This window comes from Plectropomus leopardus, chromosome 14 (genome assembly GCF_026936395.1).
Source record: "Plectropomus leopardus strain MGB_pleo_1.0 chromosome 14, ASM2693639v1, whole genome shotgun sequence".
NCBI classification, from domain to species: Eukaryota; Metazoa; Chordata; class Actinopteri; order Perciformes; family Serranidae; genus Plectropomus; species Plectropomus leopardus.
The window spans coordinates 25038196-25064542 of NC_142189.1; the positions used below are offsets into that span (position 1 = coordinate 25038196).

General features: G+C 39.3%; 3 protein-coding genes across 5 annotated transcripts; 2 read left to right on the plus strand and 1 right to left on the minus strand.

Annotated features, from left to right (window-relative positions):
- Window positions 1–661: 661 nt before the first annotated feature.
- On the plus strand, window positions 662–3697 carry trmt61b (tRNA methyltransferase 61B). Its single transcript, XM_042500083.2, has 7 exons — window positions 662–1692; window positions 1769–1871; window positions 2023–2213; window positions 2350–2441; window positions 3114–3316; window positions 3399–3482; window positions 3567–3697. The coding sequence occupies exons 1-7, from the start codon at window positions 985–987 to the stop codon at window positions 3599–3601; spliced, it is 1416 nt and encodes a 471-aa protein (XP_042356017.2). The 5' UTR covers window positions 662–984; the 3' UTR covers window positions 3602–3697.
- A 282-nt stretch (window positions 3698–3979) lies between these two features.
- spdya (speedy/RINGO cell cycle regulator family member A) lies at window positions 3980–8618 on the minus strand. 3 transcript variants are annotated; one of them, XM_042500085.2, is made up of 7 exons: window positions 8464–8618; window positions 7027–7323; window positions 6841–6899; window positions 6670–6755; window positions 6370–6541; window positions 5829–6186; window positions 3980–4575 (listed from the first exon to the last, which is right to left on the minus strand). In XM_042500085.2, the coding sequence occupies exons 2-7, from the start codon at window positions 7277–7279 to the stop codon at window positions 4514–4516; spliced, it is 990 nt and encodes a 329-aa protein (XP_042356019.2). In that variant the 5' UTR covers window positions 7280–7323; window positions 8464–8618; the 3' UTR covers window positions 3980–4513. The 3 variants fall into 3 exon arrangements, with proteins under 3 accessions (XP_042356019.2, XP_042356018.2, XP_042356021.2); XM_042500084.2 differs by having other exon boundaries at window positions 8205–8509; XM_042500087.2 differs by having other exon boundaries at window positions 5825–6186; window positions 8205–8509.
- A 762-nt stretch (window positions 8619–9380) lies between these two features.
- Window positions 9381–14789, plus strand: pcare1 (photoreceptor cilium actin regulator 1). The gene is made up of 2 exons (XM_042500329.2): window positions 9381–13123; window positions 13784–14789. The coding sequence occupies exons 1-2, from the start codon at window positions 9744–9746 to the stop codon at window positions 13905–13907; spliced, it is 3504 nt and encodes a 1167-aa protein (XP_042356263.2). The 5' UTR covers window positions 9381–9743; the 3' UTR covers window positions 13908–14789.
- The last annotated feature ends 11558 nt before the right edge of the window (window positions 14790–26347 follow it).

A 26347-nucleotide genomic window follows, 5' to 3' on the forward strand; every position in this document is an offset into this window, starting at 1 on the left:
GTGTTTTACAAGAAATAAATACTAAATAATACTATAAATAATAATACTATAAATAAACACTCTACAGGCATACACATCCCTTTGTTGGATGTCCACATTCCTACTTTTCAAAGACTTGCATCAACAACATACATATTATATGTATGTGTTGTACTATAGGTTAGACACCCAAGGTGAAAACATTATTTTATCATGCACTGGTCAATTTTGAGATGAGATCTGTCGGGTGAAAAAAAAGTTCAAACTACACATTAAAGTTTTATTTATGTTCTGGAAATTTATTCAGGAAAAAAGGTGCATATTTAATTAGATCTCATATTTGATAGAAAGACACAATTTCTATTTAAATATCGTGTGGTTTGCTTTCAACCTTGACATTTTTGCAGAGCCATAGCTACATTAGCCCTCTACAACTGGGCAGTTTCATAAGGTGTGTAATATTTATATTTGATCAAATGATCTGAGTTTTTGCTCTGTAGCTTCACTATTTCAAATAGTGGTCCATGTACTGCCGGTTATTGGACAGAAAAATAATAACAAAAGCAACAGAGCGATATGAGTGCTGTTTTTTCCAGTATAATGTCTGTTTGAGTGTGAAATGAGAAATATATCTTTTTAAAAAGCATAGTTACAATGTCGCCCTCTGCTGGTGGACTTTAATTACTACATGTGTCGCTCAGTTATGACGTCGATCACGTGTGTTTTCCAGCATGGTGACCTCCGGCTGAAAATATAGCCCCTATAGCCCGGCTTACTGGAAACGAAGACGAGCGAATTGGAAGTTGTTACTATATGAATGACTGGATGGAGTGACTGGACTCTCATCTAGGTTTGCCTATATGTTCACGTTGACTTGTTTATGTCGCAGAAATTCGTATATAACAACTACAGCTGTTATTTACTGGGTTTCATCTGCTGTTAATTCACTGGAGAGGAGATCAGGACACAGCCCTTATTTTATTTATTACGCTATAGTTTAACAGAATGACTGTGCAAATGCCCTTTGCTGGACTCCTGTTAATGCACAGACTGGTGAGAGTTAGCACACCCGCTCAGAGGCATCTCTGCAGCAGAGACATATTTGCAAAACTCCATAAATGTAGGATGGAGATCAGAGCTCTTTCAACTGCTTCTGTGAAATGTAACGAGAATGAGGGAGACAGCTCCTCACCGCTGACCTCCAGGCAAGGGCTGCTGTCTAGAGGGAGGCGTCCCCTGTCCCCACTGGAGAGGATCAGTAACCTGCTGCCTAAGGAAGCCCTGAGCCCCGAGGTGATGCAGCTCCGAGAGCAGAAGCAGCAAGAAGACGAAGAGGACACAAGCATCCAGCACACACAAGAGGATATTGGACCCCAAAAAGAGGATGATCATGCATCAGATGCAACCAAAAAGACAAAATCCTCAGACACTCAGTTGAACGTTCTTCCAGGGGAGAGCCTCCTTGTGTTCGGGGAGCTGCTTGTCGCTGAGTATCGTAAGAAAGGAGAGGTGGCATTCAGGAAGATGTTTGAACTTAAGATGAAGGCCATTTTGCACAGCAGCTGGGGGGTGATCGAGCACAATGACATAGTTGGAAAGCCTGCAGGTTGCTTCCTGAATACACACAGAAGGGCTCCCATCCTCATACGTCGGGCCACTCTGGAGGATTACGTGCTGTTAATGAAGAGGGGGGCGGCCATCGCCTACCCTAAGGTAGAGTTTGTGCGTCATCATCTTCCAGAGTTTTTGTCCAACACATACTTTGTTATGTCTCTTTCTCTTTTCCCAGGATGCAGCTACTATGCTCCTGATGATGGATGTCACAGAGGGAGACTGTGTGCTAGAGTCAGGATCTGGGTCCGGGGGCTTGTCTCTGTTACTGTCCAGAGCAGGTGTGCACCTTTCATACATCATCATCGTCCTCCGTTATTAAGACTGAGATGGAAGCATAGAGAGTCAGAGTTTAGATCTTGCACGCTATAATGACATGTCTGTTTGAAGGTAACAGAACTGACATCCGCAGCATGTTTTTGTTTCTCCCAGTTGGCTGTAGGGGCAGCGTGCTGAGTGTGGAGGTCAGGCAGGACCACCACAGGAGAGCGGTGCTCAACTACAATCGCTGGAGGTCGTCTTGGAGTCTGCGACGAGGAGAGGAGTGGCCCGACAACGTCCAGTTTCACCATGCCGACCTCAGCACTGCTTCCTCGCTCCTCGCTTCACAGGGATTCCACTCGGTCAGTGTCTGTAAACACAGACTGAGAGTGTTTAAACTAACCACAACACAGAAACACTTGATTATATGCTTTAAGAGTCCAGGAATTAGATTTTGTGTCACTTACTCATTCGTTGGATGGATTCTGTGTGTTGTAGGTTGCTCTCGACATGACCTGCCCACAGCTGGTTTTACCCACTGTGATTCCACATCTGCACCCTGGAGCTGTCTGTGCTGTCTACGTCGCCAAGTGTGTATCTCCAGTGCCTCTCTGTCACCCCTTAAACCAGACCTAAAACAAATATGGGCGCAAACATACTTCAGACTGTTTGTACTCAACAAAACCACATTTCATTTTCACGCTGTATTTTGTACAAATTAAAGGTGATATAATGTGCAAATTAGAGCGCTTTGGAGTTACTGCTAAGTGATTATTTTTCAGCTGCTGGCTTCATATTTACCATTCAGACATGATGTCTCGGCAAGAAAGTATAATAACTGTATTGTTCCCCAAATGTCTTTAAAGTGTGATGTGTTTTTAATTAAAAAAAAAATAATTAAAAAAAAAAAATATATATATATATATATATATATATATATATATATATATATATATAAACAAAATGAGTGAAATACAAAGAAAAAGAAAACAGAAGGTATGACATCCCATAAAACATTTATGGTGTTCAGCTGTGTGCATGCACACTCAGTAAAGTGCTGTCATTAATGGTGCAAGTTGTATTCAGATCATTTACAAGGCGCAAGTTAGATTTGTCATTTTTTAAATGTACGTAAGTAGAATTTGCAAATACTTAACTTAAAAACACTCCTTTATAAATAAAAGTCCAAAATTCTGTTTTAGATTGGGTTGTGATGCTGCAACAGAGCAGACCTAACAGCTCTCTGTATCTCTGTAACACAGTCTAACACAGGTCGTGGACCTGCTGGAAGGGCTTCGATGTACATCGCTCCCTTTGCTGTGTGAACGCGTCATTGAGGTTCCAGTCCGAGATTGGTTGGTGACCCCGGCCCTCCAGAAAAACGGGAGGTACTGCGTCAGGAACACTCCGGTGCAGGATAAAGACCAGAGGGAGAAGGGGGAGACATCGGATAAGTCTGACAAAGGTGATTTAAAGGAACGCGACAGGCCACTGTGCTTGTGTTTAATTCATTGATGTTTAGTTGAAATTTTACCGTCATATTTCAGAGATGATGACCAAAGACAAACACCCAGCCTTTGGGAGTATTCCATATCTTGGCAGACCTCATCATGAACAAAATAGCCACACAGGTCAGATATTAAAGCATTTCCACTCAGTCTAACAGTGTGTATATGATATGAATAAACACTCATTGTCTGCTTTTCCATTTTCAGCATTCCTGGTGAAACTGAGGAAGTTTGTGCCATAGCTGTTCTGCCCATGAGGAAACTTTAACAAAAATATTATGACATAATTAATAATGTCCTCACTGTAGATCATTTAAAAAATAAATGGTCAAAATGTTTACTGTCGTCTTTTTTTATTATTATTTAATGGCTAGATTGTGATTGCAAAGTCAAAATCCCAGACTGTAAATTATCAGTAAAATTAGTTAAATTTGCTCTGTAAATATAAATCAGTATGATCCTGCACACAATAATTGCATGTAAAGAGCAACATATTTGCAAAAAGAAGGTTGTCAAGCCTGAGGCATTCAGGCATATGTTTCCCATTGCTGTAATGAAACTTAGCTGAGTGCATAAAAGCAGATTGTAATAAAGACTCTCAAAAACACAAACTTCAGCTCAAACCTTTATTGAAAACTCTAGAGGCGGTGTTGGATCATTAAACAGGCACATTGGCAACAACACTAAAAACACACCCAGTAGAATCCCAGTTTTTTTAAGGACATGTATCAGAGGCTCAACTTTGATTCAAAATAAACTAATTTCTTGACAGTGTCATTTGTGAATAAGTGTGGAAAGAACCCGGAAGTGCTTCAGTACATAAATATAATAAATAAATATATAAATAAATAGCAAGAACTCAGTGCAGGTTAAACACATCTTTACAAAGGCTTTTTGGTGTTTCACATCAATCTTACTGCATGTTTCTGTCACAGTATAATGCATGAAATGACAATAGCTCATACTTTGATGGTAAACTTTGTTCATACCGCGGTTATGTTGAATCAGTACCACGTTCACATAGAAAGAAGTGAACAAACTAGTGAGTTGCACTTGTGATTTAGACCTTTACTTCACCATGAAAGTGGTGTTAAAGAGGTGAGACAGCGACACACAGAACAGTTAGGTCAGTGCTGCTGAGGTAGTGCGACGCTCTACTCCTCGCAGATCCAGTCCATGGAGGGGTCATATGTGGACCCACAGGGAGACTCATCCCCTGACACAGACAGAGGATAAAAAAAAAGTAGTTTAGCACAGCTGGAAACATGAAATATCTTCTGAAATTATATTATTAAGAGTCATCGCACTAGAATTAATCCTAAACCTCATTTTCAAGTTTCCTTTCAGTTGAAGTCTGTATCACACACACAGCATCATCTTTTCCACTTTCACTCTCTAATCCTGCTTTGTAAAATATCTGGCAGGTGTAATCCAGCTAAATCACATCTGCACATAATCCAGACACAGTAATTTAACAAAGTGACCTCTGATTAATAAAGCTGCTGCTTGAGACAGATGTCTTCATAAAACTACAAATCCATCACTGATGATTTTTTTTTTTTAAGCAAACAACATATGCACCATAAATATAAACTGTATTATGTTTTATGATCAAACATAAAAACGACATAGTTCTTGGCTATTCCTGCAAATTTCAGAGCCTCTTATAACGATTAGTCAAACAAAAGCAGTCATTTTTCAAGCAAAATGATAAACATTTGGCAGCTTAAATGTAGGGCTCTCACGTATTTTCACAGACAAAATTTCAAAACTTTTCCATGACTTCTCAAGGACCCATAGTAAAAATTTTAAAAAGTATTTCAAACATATCAGATTCAAACTCTTTTCAAACATAACTGCAGCTTGCTGGCATGCATGAGAGGACGGCAGGAACTCTGACGCTTGTACGTGATGGCGAACGTCAAAAAAACGTCACACATCGATGCATATTAGAGCTACGTTACGCCGACAGTTACAGAAAATACGTTTGCCGTTACGTTAAATGACGTGGAAGGTTATCCATGGAGGGTTCCTGTAACAATTTCATCACACACAACAAAGTTCAATAACTTTTTCAAAACTTTCACCAATTTCTTTACATTCCATTACTTTACTAGGCCTGGGAAATGTGACTGTGAATTTGCAGGACTTTTCCATGACTGTGGGAGCCCTGTAAATGTAAATGTTTGCTGCCTTTTATTGACATTTATTATTGTAAATGTAAATTATGATGAACATTTTTAACATTTTCACATTTTATAGACTAAATAAATAATAGATTAATCACAAGAATAATCAGGAAAGTAGTTATTTATTGCAGTACTACCCTACTGTACAGGTGTGCAGGAGGTTCTTGTAATTTCTATTCTTTTAGTTATAATGCTTTCAGGAAACACCTCTTAATTTAAAAAGAGTCCTGAGATTTTATGATCATTTCAGCCTTTTGCTTTTGGGAAATATCATACCTACTGGGAACCTCCTCGGCACAGCAGCAGCGGGAATTCTGCGCCTGGCTCTTAGTCTCCATCGCCTTCCTGTGAGGGGCTGCAGCCCTCGGCGGGGTGAACTCCAACCTCAGTGTGGAGGTGAAAGGGTGTGGAAAGGGCGGGTTTGGACTCTGTGCAGAAGAGCGTCTGGAGAGATAAGAAGAGCCCGGGCCATTATCTATCCCGGAGCTGCGGTTACACAGGGAGCAGGAGACCGGAGAGGCCGAGGGCCCGCGGGGAATACGAGTGCAATCTCGGTCCCCGTACTGCCGCTGAGCGCCGCTGTGGTGCTCTGACCTCTCACGCTGCCATATAACATGAGAGGACACAATGGCCATCACCTGGAGGACAGAGATAGGGAGACACAGATCGAGAAATGCATAAATACAGCTCCATCAGACGAAAAAAAAGACAGATGTCACTTCTGGCATTAAGCAGCACAATAAAAACTGCACTGTGCAGCAAAAAGACTCCCAGAGAAACAGCATTTATCAGTCTCCTCAGGCAATTACACTCATGTGTACCTCCTCGCAGCAGCGCCTGCTGACACCAGCTCTGTACTCGACTCGTGCCCACAGCTTGTCTCGCTGCTTGAGGAAGCGGGGAAACTGCTTCCTCCAGTTCGTGCCCAGCGCCCATGGAAATATCTCGTACTTGCTCTCTTCATCATCCTCCTCCATGGTGTTGGCAAGATACCTAGAGATGTAACACAGGAGTCAAATTACAGTTTTTCCCAGCTGTTGTAGTAAAGGCAGTGACACACACTTTTATGAGAATAACAAGAAACAAAAGCAGATTTCTTTTTTTCTTTCTTTGAAACTCACAGTGCAATGAAAAAGTTCTTCCTGGTGTATTCAGCGAGAGTGAAGCGAGCCCTTTTGAAGTACACGAAGGTCATGGCTAAAAGGTACTGATGAAATAGGGAGAAAAGTTGTAGTGAGAAAGCATCTTAAAAATCATCTTACTTTTGCATAATCATTTGCTTAGCATTTTACCTTATCTGTCATTTTACAGCAACGGTCCATCCACAGAAAGTCATGGATCAGCTCATCATCTGTAACCAAACATAATTATTTAATATCAAATGCCACACATTTTCAAATTCTTTTCAAGTTTAAATGTAAAACTGATCATTTTTGTGCTGCTGAATTAATGTTTTTTTACTGAGACTATTTATGTACCCAAAAGGCTGAAGAACGATGCCATTTCCTGCCGCTGGATCACGATTGTTGGGGGTAAGGTCATTTTAGCCAAACATGTCTCATCTCGATGCTGGCACGACTGGCTCTTCCCAGGTGGGCCCCGGGCATCTCGGCCATTGGCTCTTTTGAGCCGCAGACCTCTTCTGTTTGGGAGCGAGTTTGAACCATTGGGCTTGACTCCAGCATTTCTTGAGGGGGAAGGTTGGCACCAGCTATGTGTGTGCTTCATCATGCTTCAGTTTAGATCATCTGCAGTGGACAGGTGTATGGTGTGTTCTGAGGAGGAGAAGGAGGAGAGGCATGAGGTCGAAAAATGTACATCATCTGTGTATTTTATCTGTAATTTTGTTATAGTGCTTATCAGGGTTCTAAAGCTTAAAGACAGTGGGATTTAAGTCACTGAGAATTGAATTTAAGACCAATTTTACAACAGCCAAAACTGAAGGAAAAGAAGAACCAAGAACCAACATTTGAAACCAATAGTTACATAATATAAGGGAGGCTTTTGCCCAAATATTCATTGTAATATAAAACATGACTTTTTGGTGATGTTGGTGAAAAGGCATTCTTTGATATTTTGAAAAAAAATTCAGAAAAAAATGATGTCTTCTATGTCTTCTCCTTTTTAAGACTTTTGAAAGCTCTATTTGAGACACTTTAACACCAATAAGGCCTTATTTTTAGATTTGTGGATTTAATTCCTTGTTAAGATTTAATCTACGGAAACCCAGGGTTGTTCTATATACACCACATATATTGTTCCTGACGTGTCTACTATTTTATTTTATTTTTTGTCTGGGTGGCAGGGGTCCTTATCCAAAGCCAGGGCCAGAGAACAGAGGGTGCCATATGCTGTAAAGATTGTAATGTCCTTTGAATTTTGATATTTAGCTATATAAATAAAATGGGCTTGACTTGCTTAGCTACAAACCCAAAATAAGGTTCCTTCATTTTGCTTGTTCAATATACACACCATCAGGAGGTAATTTACAACTTACATTTACTCAGTACGTCTAAATGACAACCAGTTACTAAGATAGCTGTCAGCCACCAAGCAGAAAAGCTGACAACTCACAGTTCATAGGAAGCAAACTTAACAATAAACTTAGCAATGGGGTCTTAGATTAAAAAAAAACCTGCATCAACTAGGTCCTCACCTCCGCGGTTCTTGACTTCGGCTTCAGTGAATAGCGCAGAGATGAGCAATTAGCTAGCTAACATTACGTTACCTTTAAATGAAATGTCCACAGACTTCAGTTTCACTAACACTTGTATTAGTGACGCGACGGGACCGAAACTAATAACGCTCAGCGCGAAAGTATATATTTTCATTGAGAACAGGGGAGAATGCTAGCTATTACAACGCATTAAAAAAGCTAAAAAGTTATGAGCTATCATTCAGCTTTTCGTACTAACCAGAGAAGAAGGTAGTTTGGGAACGCGCTTCTGGGTCCGCGCCAATCATTCAAAGCAGTCCGCGTGCACGCGGAGGAGGAGACCGTTCACGTTCTTCTTCGTCTTCTTTTGCTTCCTTCTTCGCCCCTCCCTCTCCGGTCAATGTAAATGATGACTTGACAGAGATGATAGAGACAGAGGTACAATAAACACAAAAAAGGAAAATGCAAAACGATCAGTAGTTTCATGATTGTAGTGCAAGAACATGTTGGGGGCAAATGGGTTACACAGGACATGGATGGTGTAAAACTGTCAGTTTCCTGTAACACTTCCTGTAGCACCTTGTTGCCATTCTAATTTAAACCATTTTAATTTTATTATTTCCTTTGACAGAATTATTAATAAAGCCCAGAGGGGAAAGATTGGCTACTAAAATCTTCTTCTTCTTCTTCTTCTTCTTCTTCTTCTTCTTCTTCGTCTTCTTTCATTTTAGTGTGTACTACTAAGAGGCAGGTTATTTTAGATATTGGCTCACTGTTCCAGTGCACTGATGCTAGATATAGAAGTTAAAAGAGGATCAGTAAATCCCCAAAATAACTTACTGTAGAAATGTATGACAAAGGTATTAAAGCCAGTTTTTAGATAATACATTATCAATGTTTATTTACATTAGGGGTATTGCATAGAATATAACTATTAGTAACTGGTATCTGAATAAAACTGTATCTGCATAAAGGCCTTATTTAATTGAAAATATTATTTTTCATTATTATTATTTTTTATTGTCTTTTTGCAATGGGAATGGCTAGGGCTAAATAGGGAGATATTGTTTTGCAGGCTATAAAAAGCCACCTGAGGCCAGCTCTCATTAAGTAAATAAGCTTATAGTCTTACAAGTAGGTGAGTGTTATATGCCTTTGCATGACATATGTGCACGCTGAGGAGTTCACTGAAAGCCTCAGTAATCCTCTCAGCTGCTTGTCCTTTGTAAGGTGGAGGAGGATGTATTTCTGAGCACGCTACAAGGATTTTAATTTTTTTTTTACAAACATGACCATCAATCTGTGGAATTATTTTCTATGACAAGTGGGAGAGATTTGCAAAATGGATGTGTCAGTGTTTTGTTTTGGTTGCATCCTTGTGGAGAGTGATCTTACACATCTCGACAACCTCGGCCATCTGAAAATGACAGATACAGCAGGTGGCTAAGGACCTTGGCTTTTCTTTGCATAATTCACTGCACTGCTGTGTTGGCGTCTTGTAGAAGACACACATATCTGCTTGTATTGAAAGCATTCAAAATGGGGTGCTCACCATCCAGAGGAAACAATTTTGGGACACTTGGTCCCATGAGGAAGGGAAGAATGCTTCCCCATGCACCTCAAGAAAGCCCCAGAGATTCCCACTTTGAAGAGGGAGAGAATCATACTTCAACTGGATCAACAGATGGAGATACAAAGGAGAAAAAGGCAGCTGGACAAAGCCAGGTATTTCAGAAAGAGGCTCATATGACACCGCAAAAAAAGAGATATGTGTCTGACCTAGCTCCTGAGGCAGTAAACATGGATAAAGTTGGGAGTCAAGGAATAGACAACAACACAACTTCACAGAGAAAGGACAAAACTGTTGACAAGCAGGATATAACAGAAAAAAAGCCTGGCAAAAAAACAAAGAAAAATAGCAGAGGTATTAAGGGTCCAAAAAAGAAAGACAAGGACAAACCATTTACAGAACAGAAGGTGGACTTCCCAGAACCTTTGGTAAAAGCTCACCAAGCTGCTTATGCCTTCTTGAATCCCAGCATAAACAAATATGATGATTTACTGGGACTTCTGGAACAGGCAACCCAAACACAGGTTTCTGTGCAAACTATGGTTGCTTTTATGGCTCTACGCTATGAGGAAATGATTCAGGGGCTGGAAGAAATGGCAGATGAGGGAGAAAAAGTTTTAAAAGAAAATGGAGAACATCTTGCATGGCCAAGTCAAATGAAAAACCTCTCATCTTCTCCACCTTTGAAGTCTGGCTGTGCTAATATTGAGCCCCCTCCGGATTTGTTGCAGCAGCTGCTTCAGTACACCACACAGAGAATGCGAAATGTGAGCCAGACGGTTGGTGGAATTGGGGACTCTGCTTTAGAGGAGGCAGTGGAGTACTTTGCCTCTGTCTCTGAGCTTTTAGAGGAGAAACTGAAAGTCAAACGTGCAGTAGAGACTAGGCTAATGCAACTCTTATCTCGCATTGAATTGGCCTCTCTGCGCAAGCCTGGGCCAGAGGATTCGGCTCTCTTTAGCGAGGACAGTGGTATTGGAGCTGAGAATGAATCCCTTGCTGGATCTGAAAGACGCCATAGACGAGAGAGTTGTGCCTCCACTGGGACACATAGAACTACTAGTGCCAGTCCTGTGGGATACACCTCGATGGACATTAGGCAAGAAATATCTACGCAAAAGCTTGCAAGTCAAATAAGTCCAAGTCTTTCCCTAACTTCACTCAACTCATTAGGTTCTGCATGTACCATAATGGCTAATTACCACAGAGACTCATTGCTAGGATCAGTCTCCTTAGATTATGGGGAGGAAGAAGACAATGATGACGATGAGGATATGGATAGAGACATGGAAGATGTGCAAGTAGGGTTTAGAAAGCGATCACATTCTTCACCTGTAGATCATGAACAACAATACCCACGCCGCCTACCCCCAAAGCGAATAGAGAATCCTCAAAATGTGGAAATGACTCTAAGAATGAAAAATGCTATAAGTGGTAGGATACAGTTTGTCCCATCACAGAATGCTAGTGCCAAAACAAAGGCAGTTGGGAGCCCAAAAACCAGTAAACGCCAGTGGACAGATGAGAAACAATCTCCAAAAAGGCCTCAAACAACAGCACCTGTTCGGAGGGCAGTGGTAAAAAAGACCCCAGTTGCTAGAGAGCGACGCTCCCAGTCAGCAGAATCCCTGCGGAGCAAAGGAGAGGATCCAACTCTGCTTGAACTAGAACGGACCCAGAAGGATTTAAACCACAGGTTGCAGAGGATGAGTAAAAGCAAGGCAGGTGGAAACATGAAGATTGCTCCTTCAAAACAAAATCAAGGAGCCTCACCGGCACAATCTCCAGCAATAAACCGCAAAAATTCTTCACCTAAGAAGAACAGCAATCCCAAACCACTTGATGACAAAGCAGCCCTCACAAGGCACAACGGTACAAAACAGGATGTAGTCAGCAATGTGGAAAAAGATAAACTAAATGACAACAAAACATCCAAGGGTCCTATAAAAGCCACCCCACCCCCTAGCCCTCCTTCATCACCACGACCATCTTCGGGCCTTTACAGAGGCAGGAACTCAGTTAAAAGACTGATTGATACCTTCAGTCAAGGAATAGAAGATCTAGAGGGTCCTAAAGTTCTGGGGCCTCTCAAAGGAGTTCGGAAGTGTGGGGTGCCTGTGTTACCTGGTTTAGGGAATGTAGAAGCTGTCCTTAGTACTGGAGTAACCAGCTGTAGAACTGATTCCACTGCTTCTGAGAAAACCAGTGATTTAGATCTGGATAGTCTTCCTCCTCCTCCACTCGAAGTTTTAATGGACAATTCATTTGAAAGTGCCCAGAGTCTTTCAACTGGTGTAGCTGATGAAGGGGCAACAAAAATCGGAAAATCGCCCGTGTTAAAAAGGGCTGCTGTATCACAACGACTCAAGGCTTCAGTTCAGTCAGTGACAGTGCTGCCAAGTAAAGGAGGCCTGCCACAAGTTTCCAAAGTTTCTACCCTTGGTAGAGCAGATCAACAAGGTGCATCTGCTTCACCAAAGGTAAGTCAACCAGACGTCCAAAAGGAGGCAGACCCACCTGGGTCTGAAAAGGATTCCTTGTACCACCAAGACAGAAAAACCATACACCTAAGACACCCTTCAGACTCACAGAAATTGTCAACAAGTAATGTAGTAACAAATCCATCAGTCAGTCAAGAGGAATCAGCAGACATACAAGATGGTGGCAACCTTTCAGTGCCTGGATCTAACACGAAAGTGTCTACAGTGCCTCCTTCTTCAGTGGTCAGGAGTCAACCATCTGTAGCGGCACCTGTGTATAGGGGGCGGATGTTACCATCCACACCCTCTACACCAAGCAGTCTACATCGAAGACTTCCCAGTCCCCACAACTTCAAAAGACAACCTACTCCACCCTCTTCCTCTAGCCCCCCTGTTAACAGGAAACTCCCCACACCACCTGCAGTTCAAGGGAGGCTCCCCAGCCCACCTGTTGCAAAGCAGAATATTTTAAACTCAAATTCACCCTCCTCCTATCCTTTCAAAGCACCGTCTCCACCAGCTTCACCAAAGGTACAAAGATGGTCAAGGGAGAACAGCAGTGAAGACTTATCTAGTGCTAGGATGATTAGGAATGCACGTTCAGTCTTCTGCCCTGCATCCTCATCCCTATTTGAGGCTCAGCCTTGTCCAGTTCCCAGTCCCCCACAAGCATGGACCTCTGCTGGGGTTGCTTTTCTCCCACGTACTTTGGGGAGTCGTGGAAGGTTTCCTGTATCTGTTCAAGGACCTCGACCCTTCATCCGACGTAGCCATTCAGATCGAAGGCCAAGCCTAGGTCTGCCACCAAGATCACCAGGCATCTCAGTGGCTGAGACTTGTGGGAGTGAGCCAGCAATATGCTCACAGGGGTGAGTGTTTACCATGTTTTTAAGTTAAACATCACAAATAAATATGGCTTTTTTTCCCATCTTTGGGAATTATTTGTTCTTTAACTGACTTTTTCTTTCTTTCTTTCTTTCTTTCTTTCTTTCTTTCTTTCTTTCTTTCTTTCTTTCTTTCCTTTAATAGCTGACACACACACATACAGTTAAAATCACCAGAGCAGATAGATTTGACTCTTAATAAACATCAGTATCAGACACGACTGAAATGAGCTCAAAGATGACAGAAAAAGCAACAGTATTATTCCACAAACATGATGGCCCATCTACCTGAAGTACACAACATACTAAATGAATAGACTGTTTTTACTGATTCATGGCTGGGTCAAATGTTGTTGCCTTACTCGGCTGAAGCATATCGAAAGATATAAAGCTAGTCTTTTATATCTTTTATATCTATCTGTGTTTAATTCTCTGCATTTCTGTGTTCAATGCTACATTATTTTAAATGATGAGAATATCAAGGACTACTTGTCAAAATAGTTTGTAGTGACACTCCAGATATCTAATTTTGGGGAGTTTGCACCTATGTGGTCTGACATGACTTCTTCCAGAGTAACTGAGTGAACTCACTTCCTGGCCCACATCCCAGTTGCTAATTACAACATTCTCCATTCATTCTGATAGGTTGGACGATGAACTGACCAGGGAAGAAGAATTATGGGAGAGCCAATCAAACCTTAGACCGACGCTACGCTCTGCATCACACCCTGACCTGTGTGTTGTTGGACAAGCTTTGCAGAGAGACTAACGGCGCCAATGACGGGCTAGTAGGATTATGGATTAGCAGGCCTTACCAAGGACTTAAGAGGACAGTGTTTATTCCAATACGAAGAGAGGAACAGCTAATTCTATCCACTTCGCTCTGGTAACACTGCTCCAAAATGCTAAAGTTTTGGGAAAATGGTGTTTACATTTTCACTTTTGGGGCATAATCAAGCTCCTGAATTTTATTTTTGTATAATATGTATATATTAGAAAGAAATACATATTATGCACAATTTCATGTTTACGGTATGGAACTCATAACCTGGCTTCATAACAAAACTACAGATACAGTTGTTTTGGAAATGAGCCGTGCTCGACATGTTGTATACTGTAAATTTACCTTCAGTTCATTCAGGTCAGAGGTTACATCCTCCATATTTAAAATATACTGTATGTGGTGTCTTGGCACAAAGGTATAAGGTGTCTTTCTTTTATTAATCAAAAAAAAGTCTATAAATACTATAAATATTAAAAGTATTAATAAATAGTTTCGTAGTTTTGCCCCATTACTGACAAATTAGCCATATTTTTGAATGAACTGAAAGTAACTTCATTATAACAGTGCCATGAACCATTTGATGATTCTTATCTTATTACAAATCAAACTTCTGTTTTTTTGTGTTTTTTTTTAAAATTATTAATCTGCGCAATTATATCATCATGTTATTAAATATGATGGTCATTCACCATTTTTTAATTATTTTAGTGAGATGTCATTTCTCTCCATATTGTCATATGCTAAAAAGTAAAATAACACCGCTCTCAACGAGCATTTGAAAGGTATTTTGAGTTTTTCTCAGTTGTTATTTTTCTTTACTCATGTTTTGTTTTTACAGTTTTTTTAAATAAAAAAAAATGCACTCAGTCATAGACACCTTTGCATCTCTTTTATTACTTATTAATATTAATTGTGTCCTTTGTTACTAACTAATAAGCCAATTGTTTAGCTAATACCTATAGTGCTTCACTTTTCCCTAGTACGAGTAAAGCTCCAAATATTGGATACTTCAGCACTCACAATGCAACTCAGCAGTAATAGTCATTATGCTGCATTCCATTTAACTCAGGAGTCGGAGGTCAGAGCTGCGAATGACAGCACACCTGAGTTGACCGTGTTCTAGTACAACAAGCCAGAAACCAAGCTGCTGTTAGCAATACCAGTTACAAGGTTAGTCCTTGTTAGCAACACCAGTTGATAACAACTCATGACACTTTATTATTTTGCGTATTCAAACACCGAAGTAAGATGTCAACAGATAGAAGTTGGACAATTCTGTATGTATGACTCCTTTAATGAGATACATATAAGAAGTGCAAATTAATAGTTTATTGATTTAATGCAGGTTTAACTGTTGATATGTGGATTAACAGTATTTTTAGATTCTGAGGTCAGGGCAGGTGAGGTTTCTCCAATTTTTTTTTATTCTGACTTTAGGGAGAGCTCCAGTTGAAATTTTGAGCTGGGAACTCAACTTAGAGAAAAAAATCCATTAAATCCAATGTTAATGCACCGCTTTGGTATTAGACCCTGATCAGGTAAACCTGGAAATTAGGAAATTCGGACTTCCGAGTGCAAATGTAAAGCACCATTAGACCCTGCTCCTAAATTCTACCTCACCTTTTTAACTCCTGTTTGCATTGCAGGCTTGATAATGACACCATCTGAATTATTTTCTTAAATTTTAGTAAAGCCCTCTACAGAACCTCAAAATGCATTACTGACTAGTAGCTTGCTTTATAGCAAGTCATTTTTTTTTCGTGGGAAAATACTTTTTGGTTTTGAATACCCATTATTTGCTAACATTAGCTATTGAGAAGCAGGTGACAATTTCTAAAAAATATTTATGAACAATTTTATGTGTGAGGATGATTTGCCAACGGTGCAGTAATGTTACTCTCTTGTTCAAGCATATCAAAACATATTTATTCTGCCTGTGTTCCATCAGTCGTATTTGCAAATACCATTTGTTGTCAGCAGAAGCTTATGGAGGCTGAGGCCTTCAAGTGGAACAAATCCATGACGAGACACAGCACAGCCCCCTTTAACAACAACCAGTTAAATTACTGTCAGTGTTCCAGAGAAAAGGTGAATACAAGGGTCACCCTATTGTACAGGGAGAAGCAATGATTGTGATCCAGAAATTCACTGGGCAGTGGTAATTGCAATGCAGACCTTTAGTCCACTGACAAAATCCTCAGCTGAAATCCAGACATGTGGTTGCAGGAGTCTGTAAAGCTGGAGATGGTTTGTTATAAAATGTCTCTTGAGATGTTGTAGGGGAACATATCCAACATTTAAGTATCCAAAACATTTACAATCTCCAGTTATCTTGAAACCAGAAAAAACAACATGCCAAGTTGTTCTAAAAACATAATTGAAAGTGGATTACAATAATGTCAGTACTTTGTTTCAGGCTGATGAAGACACTGGAAGTAGAATTGTTTCCAGTCCAGCACCTCTGACTTTACTGTTTTTGCCTTTGAATAGAAGCATTATAAAGAGGCTGCACTAGAATGCTAACAGATGGAAATCCTTGAAATATAATTGCGTTGTTACACAACAGGAACTCCTCAAAATAATGAGTAAATCCCAAATTAAATAGTAACTGTCAAAGTTTTGAAAGGGAAATTCTCCCTGATTCTTGCTTGATATATGAATTCAGTTGCTCAACAGTCTGCCAGACTTTATCGTTATTTTATGCTTCATAATGTACCACACATTTCTAATGGGTGACATGTCTGTACTGTAGGTGGGTCAATAGTGCTTGCAGTCTTTTACAAGACAACATGCTGTTGTAACACATGCAGAAGATGGCTGGACAGTCTTGCTGGAATGAACAGGGACGTTCCTGAAAAGGATGTTGTCTGGATGTCAGCATATGTTGCTTCAAAACCTGTATTAACCTTTCAGTATTAATTGTGCGTTCACAGATGTGAGTAACACATGATGGTATGGGGACTAACACATCAAATGAGGATGGTCCTTTTCCTCTTTAGCCTGGAGGACACAGCACACTTTTTCACTTTGTGTCAGTCAGTCTCAGATGAGCTTGGGCTCAGAGATGTCGGCAGCATTTCTGGATTTTGTTGATATATGGCTTTGACTTTGCATGGTAGAGCCCTGAGACCATGTTGTAATATCCTTTATACAATCATGATGATTTTTAATGCAGTGGCACCTGAGAGATCAAAGGTCACAAGCATTCAATGCTGGTTGCAATGCAAAGAGAGTACTTTTAAAAACGACATTAAGAACATCCCCCCCCCCCCACACTTTATCTGGACACACTTCTCACCCAATTGCATTTGAAGCACTGTTGTGTGTGTTTGAGCTGACAGTTGCTGAAGAAAGCTGCAAAGATGATAAGCTTAATACAATCCTGTTGATAAGTTCCCATCATGGGAAATAAAGCTGCCAGATGATGAATACTGAGATGAATACAAAGTTACTGCCTGTGCACTGACTTGACCCCGGCAGTCATGATGCTCTCTCTGCCTGCACATGTCAGACACTGGAGCTGTTCCAAGGTGGCTTCTCCTTAGAAAAAGACTTCCCTCGTGCAGCAGAGAGTTTTGTTGCCCTCCTCAATGTGGAAAAAACAACACATTACCTTAAGATCAGCCTCTGTGTTTATATTGAGAGCCAAGTGCAGTGTGATACATGCAAAAACACAAATTCTTTCTTTCTTTAGAATCAATCTTTTCTGTTGATAGTAAATTCTATCTTCATAAATGAAAATTTGAATTCCATAGTACAATTTAAGGTCCACTGTGTCAGATTTAGGGACATCTAGTGGCGAGGTTGCAGATTGCAACCAACAAAACTCACATGTGCCAAGCATGTAGAACTAAGGTGGCTGATGCTTAAATGCAAATGGCCATGAGAGGACCCGCTCTGCATGTAGATCTCATTCTAAGGTTACAAATACACAACATTTTTTTTAGATAGAGGTGATTATACACCAATGAGAATTATAAATTTTAAATTCCATTTCTGCCAGTACTATATCCTCATAAATTCTACACACTGGATCTTTAAGTCTGTACTGTTTAACACATTAGTTTACACATGGAGTTACATACATCCTAAAATTGAATTCAATGTTCTTTTCAGTATTTTAATACCCTAAAATTGTATTTGTTAAACATTTATTCATACAAGATGATAAAACAAGTTAAAAAAAAAACAACAGATAAAAACAACAAACAATTAAAAAACACAAGCCTGGAAAACACTAAAGGACTAAAACCTAAAAATTGATATCAGAGGGCAGAGGGTCAATAGCAGAAAACTCAACAGTAAAACAAAACTGCGGATAAAGTGCATCATAAGTGCATCTATGGAATGGAACACAATTCCTGTGCAAATAAGCCTACTTATGTGCAAGGTGCAAGGAATTAAATAATAATTATTTTTTTTTACTATAAATATAACTTCCACTAAATGTAAAAAGAACTTGTGAAAAAAACGACAAAAAAAAACCCAACAACTCATATTTGTCTTTACCTCAGCTAAAGCAACCCTAAATGAGCTGCAATAATCTGACTGCTTTTCTCAGTGTAATTCAGTAGACATCAGGACAGGCTGCATGCAGCTATGAGGTTTCACTGCATGCAATAGGACCTGTTCTCCACCAGAGGAGTATCTTGCCCCACAATCCATCTCCCATCATCCCTCTGCAGTCATATGAGACCTGGTTAAAATGCACACACACGGATTGAATGCAAATGTAATGCAGCATAATCTCACTTTGTTTGTTATGTGTAGATTATGTGACAACACACCATTATCTGTAAATTATCTAATGTGTCAGACAATACACTGAATTAGATCTGGTGTCTCTGAGGCACAATTCTCAAATGTAAGGATGACGTGGGTAAATAAATCTGCTGGATCTGAATCCTCTCCTGAGGGACAAGAATACAAACGCTGGGATTATACCAAAGGAATTACACAGAATACAACAATCCTTATACTGACCAGGGAATGTTGACATAATTTATTCATAATGGTGTTGGTTATATTATTTGTCTTTTTTCCAACTCTATATCTTTCCATATTTCCTCAGAGAGTCAGAGAGAGGGCTTTTATGATCATGTTGTGTTGCTTTTGATGAAGAATTATGCTTTTACTAGAATATGCACAAAGCTTATTTTCCATTTTATATTTGTTAATGGAGCCTTAGTGGTTCTGTATTTTACTACAGTGTGACAGTAGGTTAATATATATAGGTTATATTCTCGCCTTTGGAATGTCAGTAAAGATATTTCTCTTGAGGACTGATGACACATTAATTCATTTTGTTGGGTATGAATTTATTTATTTAGAATAAAATAATTTATCCACAAATCTCATAGATAAATTATAAATGTGCACACAAAGATCACAATTCCTCTCAAAACATAACGGATTTATAGATTTACTTTCATGCTGCTGTTTTTGACTCTGTGTGAATATGGCCCGCCAGTGTTCACTGGTCCAACTTACATTTATTGTTTCTGGGCTTGCGAGTCTCAGTGCTGTTGTGATAAAAGCACCCCACTGGTCTTCATTTATTGCCTTAAAAAAAATGTAATGCTGAAGGCAAATGAAATAACAAGTGGTGGGAGTTTAACAGCTGCTTTATGTGTGTATTACTCAACCCTTTCTGAATTTAAGCTGTTTTAAGACTGCCACTGGGATCTATTGTTGGTCCTTGTTGGGAAAAATGGGGGGGGGGTAACACATCAGAGTGCAACAAAGATACACTCCTACAGGTAAAAATAACTTTCCACTTATGTGATCTTATCTTATTTATTAATTAATTTATTTAACATGTACCCAGGCTATAGACTATATACTATATACTATAGACTAAGAATCCCAAACTGCGTCAGTAGCTCTGTGAGGCATTGCTAGCTAAATGCTAATGTCAGTGTGCTGACATAATGTTTGCCATGATTTTTGACTATGTTTAGTGTTTTTTTTTTGGTTTTTTTTGTGCGAATCAGCTCAGAGCAGAGCTGAGGCTTATGGAAATGTCATTAGTAGGTATCGGATTTTATTATCTCTTGTTTATGAAGTTTTTAACAGTGTAATTTTTCATGATGGTAGCCTATTACAAGTTATTCATGGCAATCATATTGTTGTTGAAACATATAGTAAATAAATAAATAAAATCACAGATAAAAGTTTAAGAATCCTATCAATTCATTTTCAGTTACGTAAAACAAGGCTTATTAATGCCATGCAAACTGTATTTGTGGCAGAGACCAAAGCAAAAGAAAATACAAGGGTTCTTGCCTAAAGCAAGAATATGTTAATTTTGCCAAACAGCAGCCACTTTTAGTCTGACATCATCATCAAATGCAAATGACTCTGTAACCTCTTAGATTATTTTCAATATCCTTGGGGTGTTATCAGTGACTTACAATGTGACATAGCACTCAGTGACTAGGTCTGCCTGGTATGGGCCCATCACAGCATGTAAGCGTGGAATAAGATAATGCCTCAGTGATGGAAAAAAGTAAATAGACTAGCACGCAGATATGAGCTTGTGTGATCTGGTATATTCAATTTTTGCCAAATCCTGTTGGGAGTGCGGCTAACATATCTTCTCAAGAAAAGCTTTATATGCAGTTTCTATCTTTTATCTTTAAGTGAAAAGATACCGTCCAGTTTGTTTAATACTGATGCGAAAACGACTTCAATAGAAAGTTCCAAATCAGCTGCAACCATCTTGGTTGTTTTCTGAAAATGCCTCAATGGTGCTTTTCTTTACGGTCTTCATCTTAAACATGCTCACGGAAATACTACAATACCCATGAGTCTTGGTCTCTATTGCCATAAAAAAGCCAGTCAGAGCAAATAGTTTCAGAAAGCTGTTAAAATTGAGAATAAAACACAGTATCATCATTGCTCTGTAATCTAGATCTGACCCAGAATTTTAAAATCTCCTAAAATTGTATTATACAGTTGTCTTTTGCACTAATGATTCAACCAAGAGAGTTTCATGACCATCTAAGCTATGGAAGTGTTACCACTATCAGATAACATTGTCCATGGGAAAAATTATTGGGAACTTTATTATTCAAACCACCAAACTTCTATGGTGCATTTAGTGATGCAAGACAGATCCTGAAAGGATCAATGTAAAAATTCAATGTAAAAATTTAATGTCAGTGTAAAAATGTAAAAATTCAGCAATTTCCCTCAAAATGGTTGTACATGCTTGGAACAATAACTTGGAAAAAAAGCCATTGCCAGTGACTGGAGGTGCACTAGTTGTAGTATTCAGTCTTTACTTAATATGGTTTACTGTTTAATACAATATGTGAACTGCAGTTTTTGTCTTCTACTGGGAGATGTAATATTGTACTTGCCCTCTTAATGCATTGCTGAATGGAAACAGTTTTCATTCCATCCAATATAAAATGCAGAATCTGCCACATTATCCATCAGAGGTAACTGATGAGTTAAATTATGTATTAATGCTGTCCATTATTTTGGTTTATTTCTCTGGTAATGAGATGAAGCTAAAGTGATATTTACTGAAGGGGTTCCTCTCATAATTGCCCACTCCACAGTGTTATTGCATGTTTGCACAGCCTGTCAGGAGGTGAAATCAACATTTGTCTTGCTCTCCAGCTCTTCAATGGATGTCACGGTTCCAAAATTTGCATTTGTTGTCTGGATCTGACTGGCTCACATCAGTTCACATAGGACAGCACCCACAATGCAAAAACAAACACAGAGGGTGCACAGACAGTGACTAGACATACAGGAAAAATAAATTGATAATGACATATAACAAGAATATTAATTATAATAATATTCGATTAGTAGAAGTTGGAATTACGCAAAAACATTTCTAAAACGGGCTCACATTGTACAGTGCATGCCCAGATTTACTGTAAATCAGTTGAAGTGTGAAAAAACAATAAAAGCTGTTGTGTTGTGGTGACTAGTCGCCATTTTCAGACCATTTACCTGGATATTAATGAACATCTGTTTCAGATTGGTCTTTTTTAATGTAATATAGCATTTAGCGATGGAAAACAACTGTGCACTCATGCTCCAATGAGTCATCAAAGATGGCATCAGCTATCATTACAGGAGATCTCTGACACAACAGTAAACCAAACAGTCACTTCCTCTACAACTCTCTCCATCTTGCTAAGCTGGCCCAGATTCCATTCATTACACAAAATCCGAGACCAAAGCAAATACATAAGTCGACAGTGTCTCTCTTTATCCCATTTACACAGCCTGAGTCCTCCGGCTGGCTCACAGCTACTGAACCCTCTGGTCCAGCGGGGCTGAGGAAAAACATGACCCACCAGCTGCCATGGATGCCTCTTATCAGGCCCTGTGTGTGCCCAGTGCTGGTCCGAACATGGCAGCTCCCAGATAATACTATCTGATAACTGTCTGTGTCAAATGGCCTTAACCTGAAGGTGAGCTCCAGCTGGGCTGCATGGATGCGGATGCAGAGATGCAGAAAACATGGCCTAATGGGAGGGGTGAGCATGGCGAGCATTCAGAGATTTTTTGGCAAGAGGGCTCGCTCAGACGAATCATCTGCAAGCCTGCATCACTGATTCATATCAGATAAAATAATTTTTGTCTATGCATCTACTTTGGGCAAAAGAAATACATTTTTTACATTTTTGACAAATTGATGCCATTACATATGCTGCAGAAATGCTGTAAAAGCTAAATGTAAACACATGGTCACACACTGGCAGGAAGTCTATCTAAATGTGAATACCTGCAGTACCCGTGTTTGTTGACGAGCAATTTACAGATTCAGCTGTTTATCTGTCAGTATATCAAGATCTCTGAAACTGGAAAAGAATAATTAAGTTACATTTTTGGCTCTGTTAAACAGTTTCACTTTTGCAAATGAAAACTCCCGTTTGGTGCCGTGTACAAAAAGGTAAGGCAATGTAACATAATCCAGTGATATGGATGTGGATGTAAGGGCTCTGACACACCAAGCAGACAGTTGGCCACCGGTCAATTTTAGGCTGTCGGTGAGCATTTGTCACCTTAGTTTTTGCAATGTGTCCTGCCCTGTCAGCCCTTGTAAGCTGTTTTTCGGACAATCAACTGACTGAAGTTAGTAGGTTTCGAGATTGAAACAAACATAGAGAGATCATACTTTTATCCATTGAGCTCTTAAGCAAAAATGTTTGTAATTGTTTGTGTTTTTGTTCATTAGCACACAGTATCCCTTGTTCTTTCAATATTGGGTTGTGTAGTATTTTTTTTTTTTTTTGAATGATGAATACTGCCTCCCGCCACCTGCTGGTATAGAGAGTTATTTCCTCTAACACAGGCACAGAACATACATGCTAGTTAGCTGTTGGCTGTAGTCTTTGTGGTGTGTCCAAGTGCAACTTTTCCGCACAGGCAAAGGTGTATCAATAGTCTTCCTCGCCACTAGTTCTTTAATGTTGGTTTGGTGTATATGGGCCTTAACAGGAATGTAGCTCTTGGTTGGCTATCCTTCATGTTGATATCGGGAGGAATAAGAAAGTTCAAGAATTATTGTTCAAAGTCAACCATCCTAAGCTAGGTTTAGATCAGATATGCCTCTTAGCGGGTGTCCTATGTGTAGGTTTTAACCTAACCCTCCTCCCTCCTTATGTCGTACTCTGCCTCTGTTTGGCTTACCCTGATATTCTTACCCTCACCCTAATTGATCTCACTCCTAATGCTGAAACCAACATTTACTAAGCGGATGGAAGTTTGGGATATTAACAAGTTGTCATTAGGACAAATCTGCATAAAAGACCAAAACATGTCCTTGTTTCAACTGTCTCAGCTCATGTCTGGACAACCATCCCTGCAGAAAGCATAATAACTGTTGCTTTAGTCTTCCTTTAGATGTTTGCTAATAAAACATGACTACATTATCTTATGTTTTAGCTTCAAGCTAAGCTCAGTGGAGCTAAGAGCATGTTTGAATCTGAGGATGGAAGACCCCAATCACTAAATTTATGTAAAACCCACTAAAATCCTAATTCTAACAAAATCACACTAGTAATATTCATCCCCTCAACTGAGCACTAGTGGTTGAAATGTAGGAAGCAGTAGTTGTTTTACATAACAGTGATCCATGAGACTTTTTCATTCACAAATACAAATGAATGGAGGAGGTGAGATGATGCAACATCTTTGAAATATTAATTCTATTATGTAAACCACATAAACAAGAACATCAGTGGCTTTTAAAATCGTAATACATGTCTGTCTTTTCAAAGCATGTCAGTCTCAAGCTTTTATTATATTAATATGCGAAAGCATTCACCAGAGAAATCTTCATACTACTTGCATATACCACAGTCTTTCATCTACTGTATCAGCTGCTTCTTGTTTTGTTATCTGCGCGCCCTCAGGCCCCGACACTCTTTCATCTCTTAACAATGTAGCTCACACTGAGTCTCATCATGTTAATTTTTGCTGATTGCTTGCTTGGGAACATTCAAACTGGTTTGCCCCATGTGTTGATGTTCATGTAAATGACTTGATTATTAGATTATTTTCCTGCAGTATCAGGTAGATGCATGCATTTTAGAGTTGTTAGGGACTGTACAAAATGATAAAGGTTGGAGGGAAAGTAAAAAGAAAAGGAGGGGTTATGTGCTTTTTGTTTACCCAAAATTTACTTTGGTGTGTGCAGTGGATTGGTCAACAGCTAATTAGGACTAATGTGTCAGTTTTGACAAACCCAGGTATTTTGATCTATATGGAAATTTATGATCAAATGCTCTTTTTATCTGTGCATTTGATATGCATAACTTGCTACTATTATAAAATGTATGATTCATTTATTTGAGTTTAAATTAGAGTACGCAATGATAAATATGACTATTTTTGAGAAGTTGCATTTTTTTCAGAGTGAAATAATGATTTAAAAAAGAAATGATAAGTAAAAAAAAAGCATGCTAAATGATATCCAAAGCAGAACTTAAAAAAAAAAGGGGTAATTTTTTGACACTTAGTAAGAAGTCTGGCCTCACTCTCAGAGCATCAAAATACATAATATGCTAGGGCAGTAGTTAAATTAATACATAATTTAACTCATCAGTCACGAGTCTTGATGTCTTTATAATGTCCCCAGTGTTGACGGCGAGGCACCTTAAGCTACTGTGTGAGACGCACTAGGCTTTCCACCAATCTCATTATAAACCCATGTGTTTCAGACAGACTCAGAGCATCAAACATTGTTTCTATATTATAATAGAGTTGCTCAGGGGGGGCGGGAATGAGAGTTGGACAGACATTGACAGAAGAGAGCAGTGTTTGCGACCAACTGTCACAGTTTAAAGACAAGAACCTAAGCAAGGAATATTTACTGGGCAAAAATGCAAGACTTAAAAGAATCCAGGCAGTCAACAAAGTATCAAGGGGTGGCAGGGAGGTGGTGAAAGTGGACCAATATATATACCAGGGGGTAATGGCGGAATGAGGAACAGGTGAGTGATGATGAGCAGTTGAAGTGAATCTACTGATAAGAGGGCCGGCAGTGGGAGTGGCAGGGTCTGAAATGGCAGCAGAGTTAGAAAACAATGTACAAACAAACCAGGTGAATAAATAAATGACAAATAAGAGACGCATAATTCAAAACCATGACACCGACATTTTTGATCTTTTCCGAGCTGAAACCAAATACTTTTGTTGACTTAACCTGACCACTGACCCATACTCAGTGCCACATTTGTGCCACTCACAACCAGTCGGCACTTTTTGTGACATTTGTGATCTTTTCCAAAACATAACCACCAAGTTTTGTTGTCCATACATAACCGCAGACCCCTTCTGTGTCAAGATACGATGCAAAAGGCCACCCTTGTTGTCAGTTTCATAACATCCAGGGCATCTGTCCAAGTGTCAAAATAAAACAAGCAGTGATGAGACCCAGCTGTTATTAAAGGTGCAACTCATTCAGATGATTTGGGATATTAGTTACAGACACTTTTTGTATTTTTCTATCTGATGGTCTTTAGTGTTTCATTTTTCAATTTTAAAAAATTTGTCTGAATCATTACACTCCAGGAGTATGTCTAATAAATACAATGTTTTTTTGTCTTTTTCTTTCCAAATGCCACAAAAATCTCAAAATGCTATACAAACAAACAAACCAAAAAAAAACTGAAAACCTGAAATGACACAATCTTGGGAATCTCTTACTTAAAAAAACATGTATAAATACTATATTTATTGGATTCAGCCCTCCTCCACACTCCGATAATTTTGGTACAGTTCCTTAATCACCCTAAACTGGCTTTAATTAAAGCCTTGGGAAGTCTATATCAAGCCAGAAGACACTCTTGTTAGAAAATTTAAAGCAGACTTTAATATTAAGACCATCATATGACTGTGAGTCTAAAACATTTTTCACTCCTCCGCGCTTGTATAAGTTACATATATGGTCC

What these genes read in the sequence shown, in the direction of transcription:
- trmt61b (XM_042500083.2), top strand. Translation starts at nt 985, where the DNA reads ATGACTGTGCAAATGCCCTTTGCTGGACTCCTGTTAATGCACAGACTG. An exon ending in CGGCCATCGCCTACCCTAAG is followed by an intron (nt 1,693 to 1,768) that starts GTAGAGTTTGTG and finishes CTCTTTTCCCAG; the next exon opens with GATGCAGCTACTATGCTCCT. An exon ending in CTTCACAGGGATTCCACTCG is followed by an intron (nt 2,214 to 2,349) that starts GTCAGTGTCTGT and finishes TGTGTGTTGTAG; the next exon opens with GTTGCTCTCGACATGACCTG.
- pcare1 (XM_042500329.2), top strand. Translation starts at nt 9,744, where the DNA reads ATGGGGTGCTCACCATCCAGAGGAAACAATTTTGGGACACTTGGTCCC. An exon ending in CCAGCAATATGCTCACAGGG is followed by an intron (nt 13,124 to 13,783) that starts GTGAGTGTTTAC and finishes TCATTCTGATAG; the next exon opens with GTTGGACGATGAACTGACCA.
- spdya (XM_042500085.2), bottom strand. Translation starts at nt 7,279, where the DNA reads ATGATGAAGCACACACATAGCTGGTGCCAACCTTCCCCCTCAAGAAAT. An exon ending in GCAGGCGCTGCTGCGAGGAG is followed by an intron (nt 6,187 to 6,369) that starts GTACACATGAGT and finishes TCTGTCCTCCAG; the next exon opens with GTGATGGCCATTGTGTCCTC. An exon ending in CTGTGCCGAGGAGGTTCCCA is followed by an intron (nt 4,576 to 5,828) that starts GTAGGTATGATA and finishes TGTCTGTGTCAG; the next exon opens with GGGATGAGTCTCCCTGTGGG.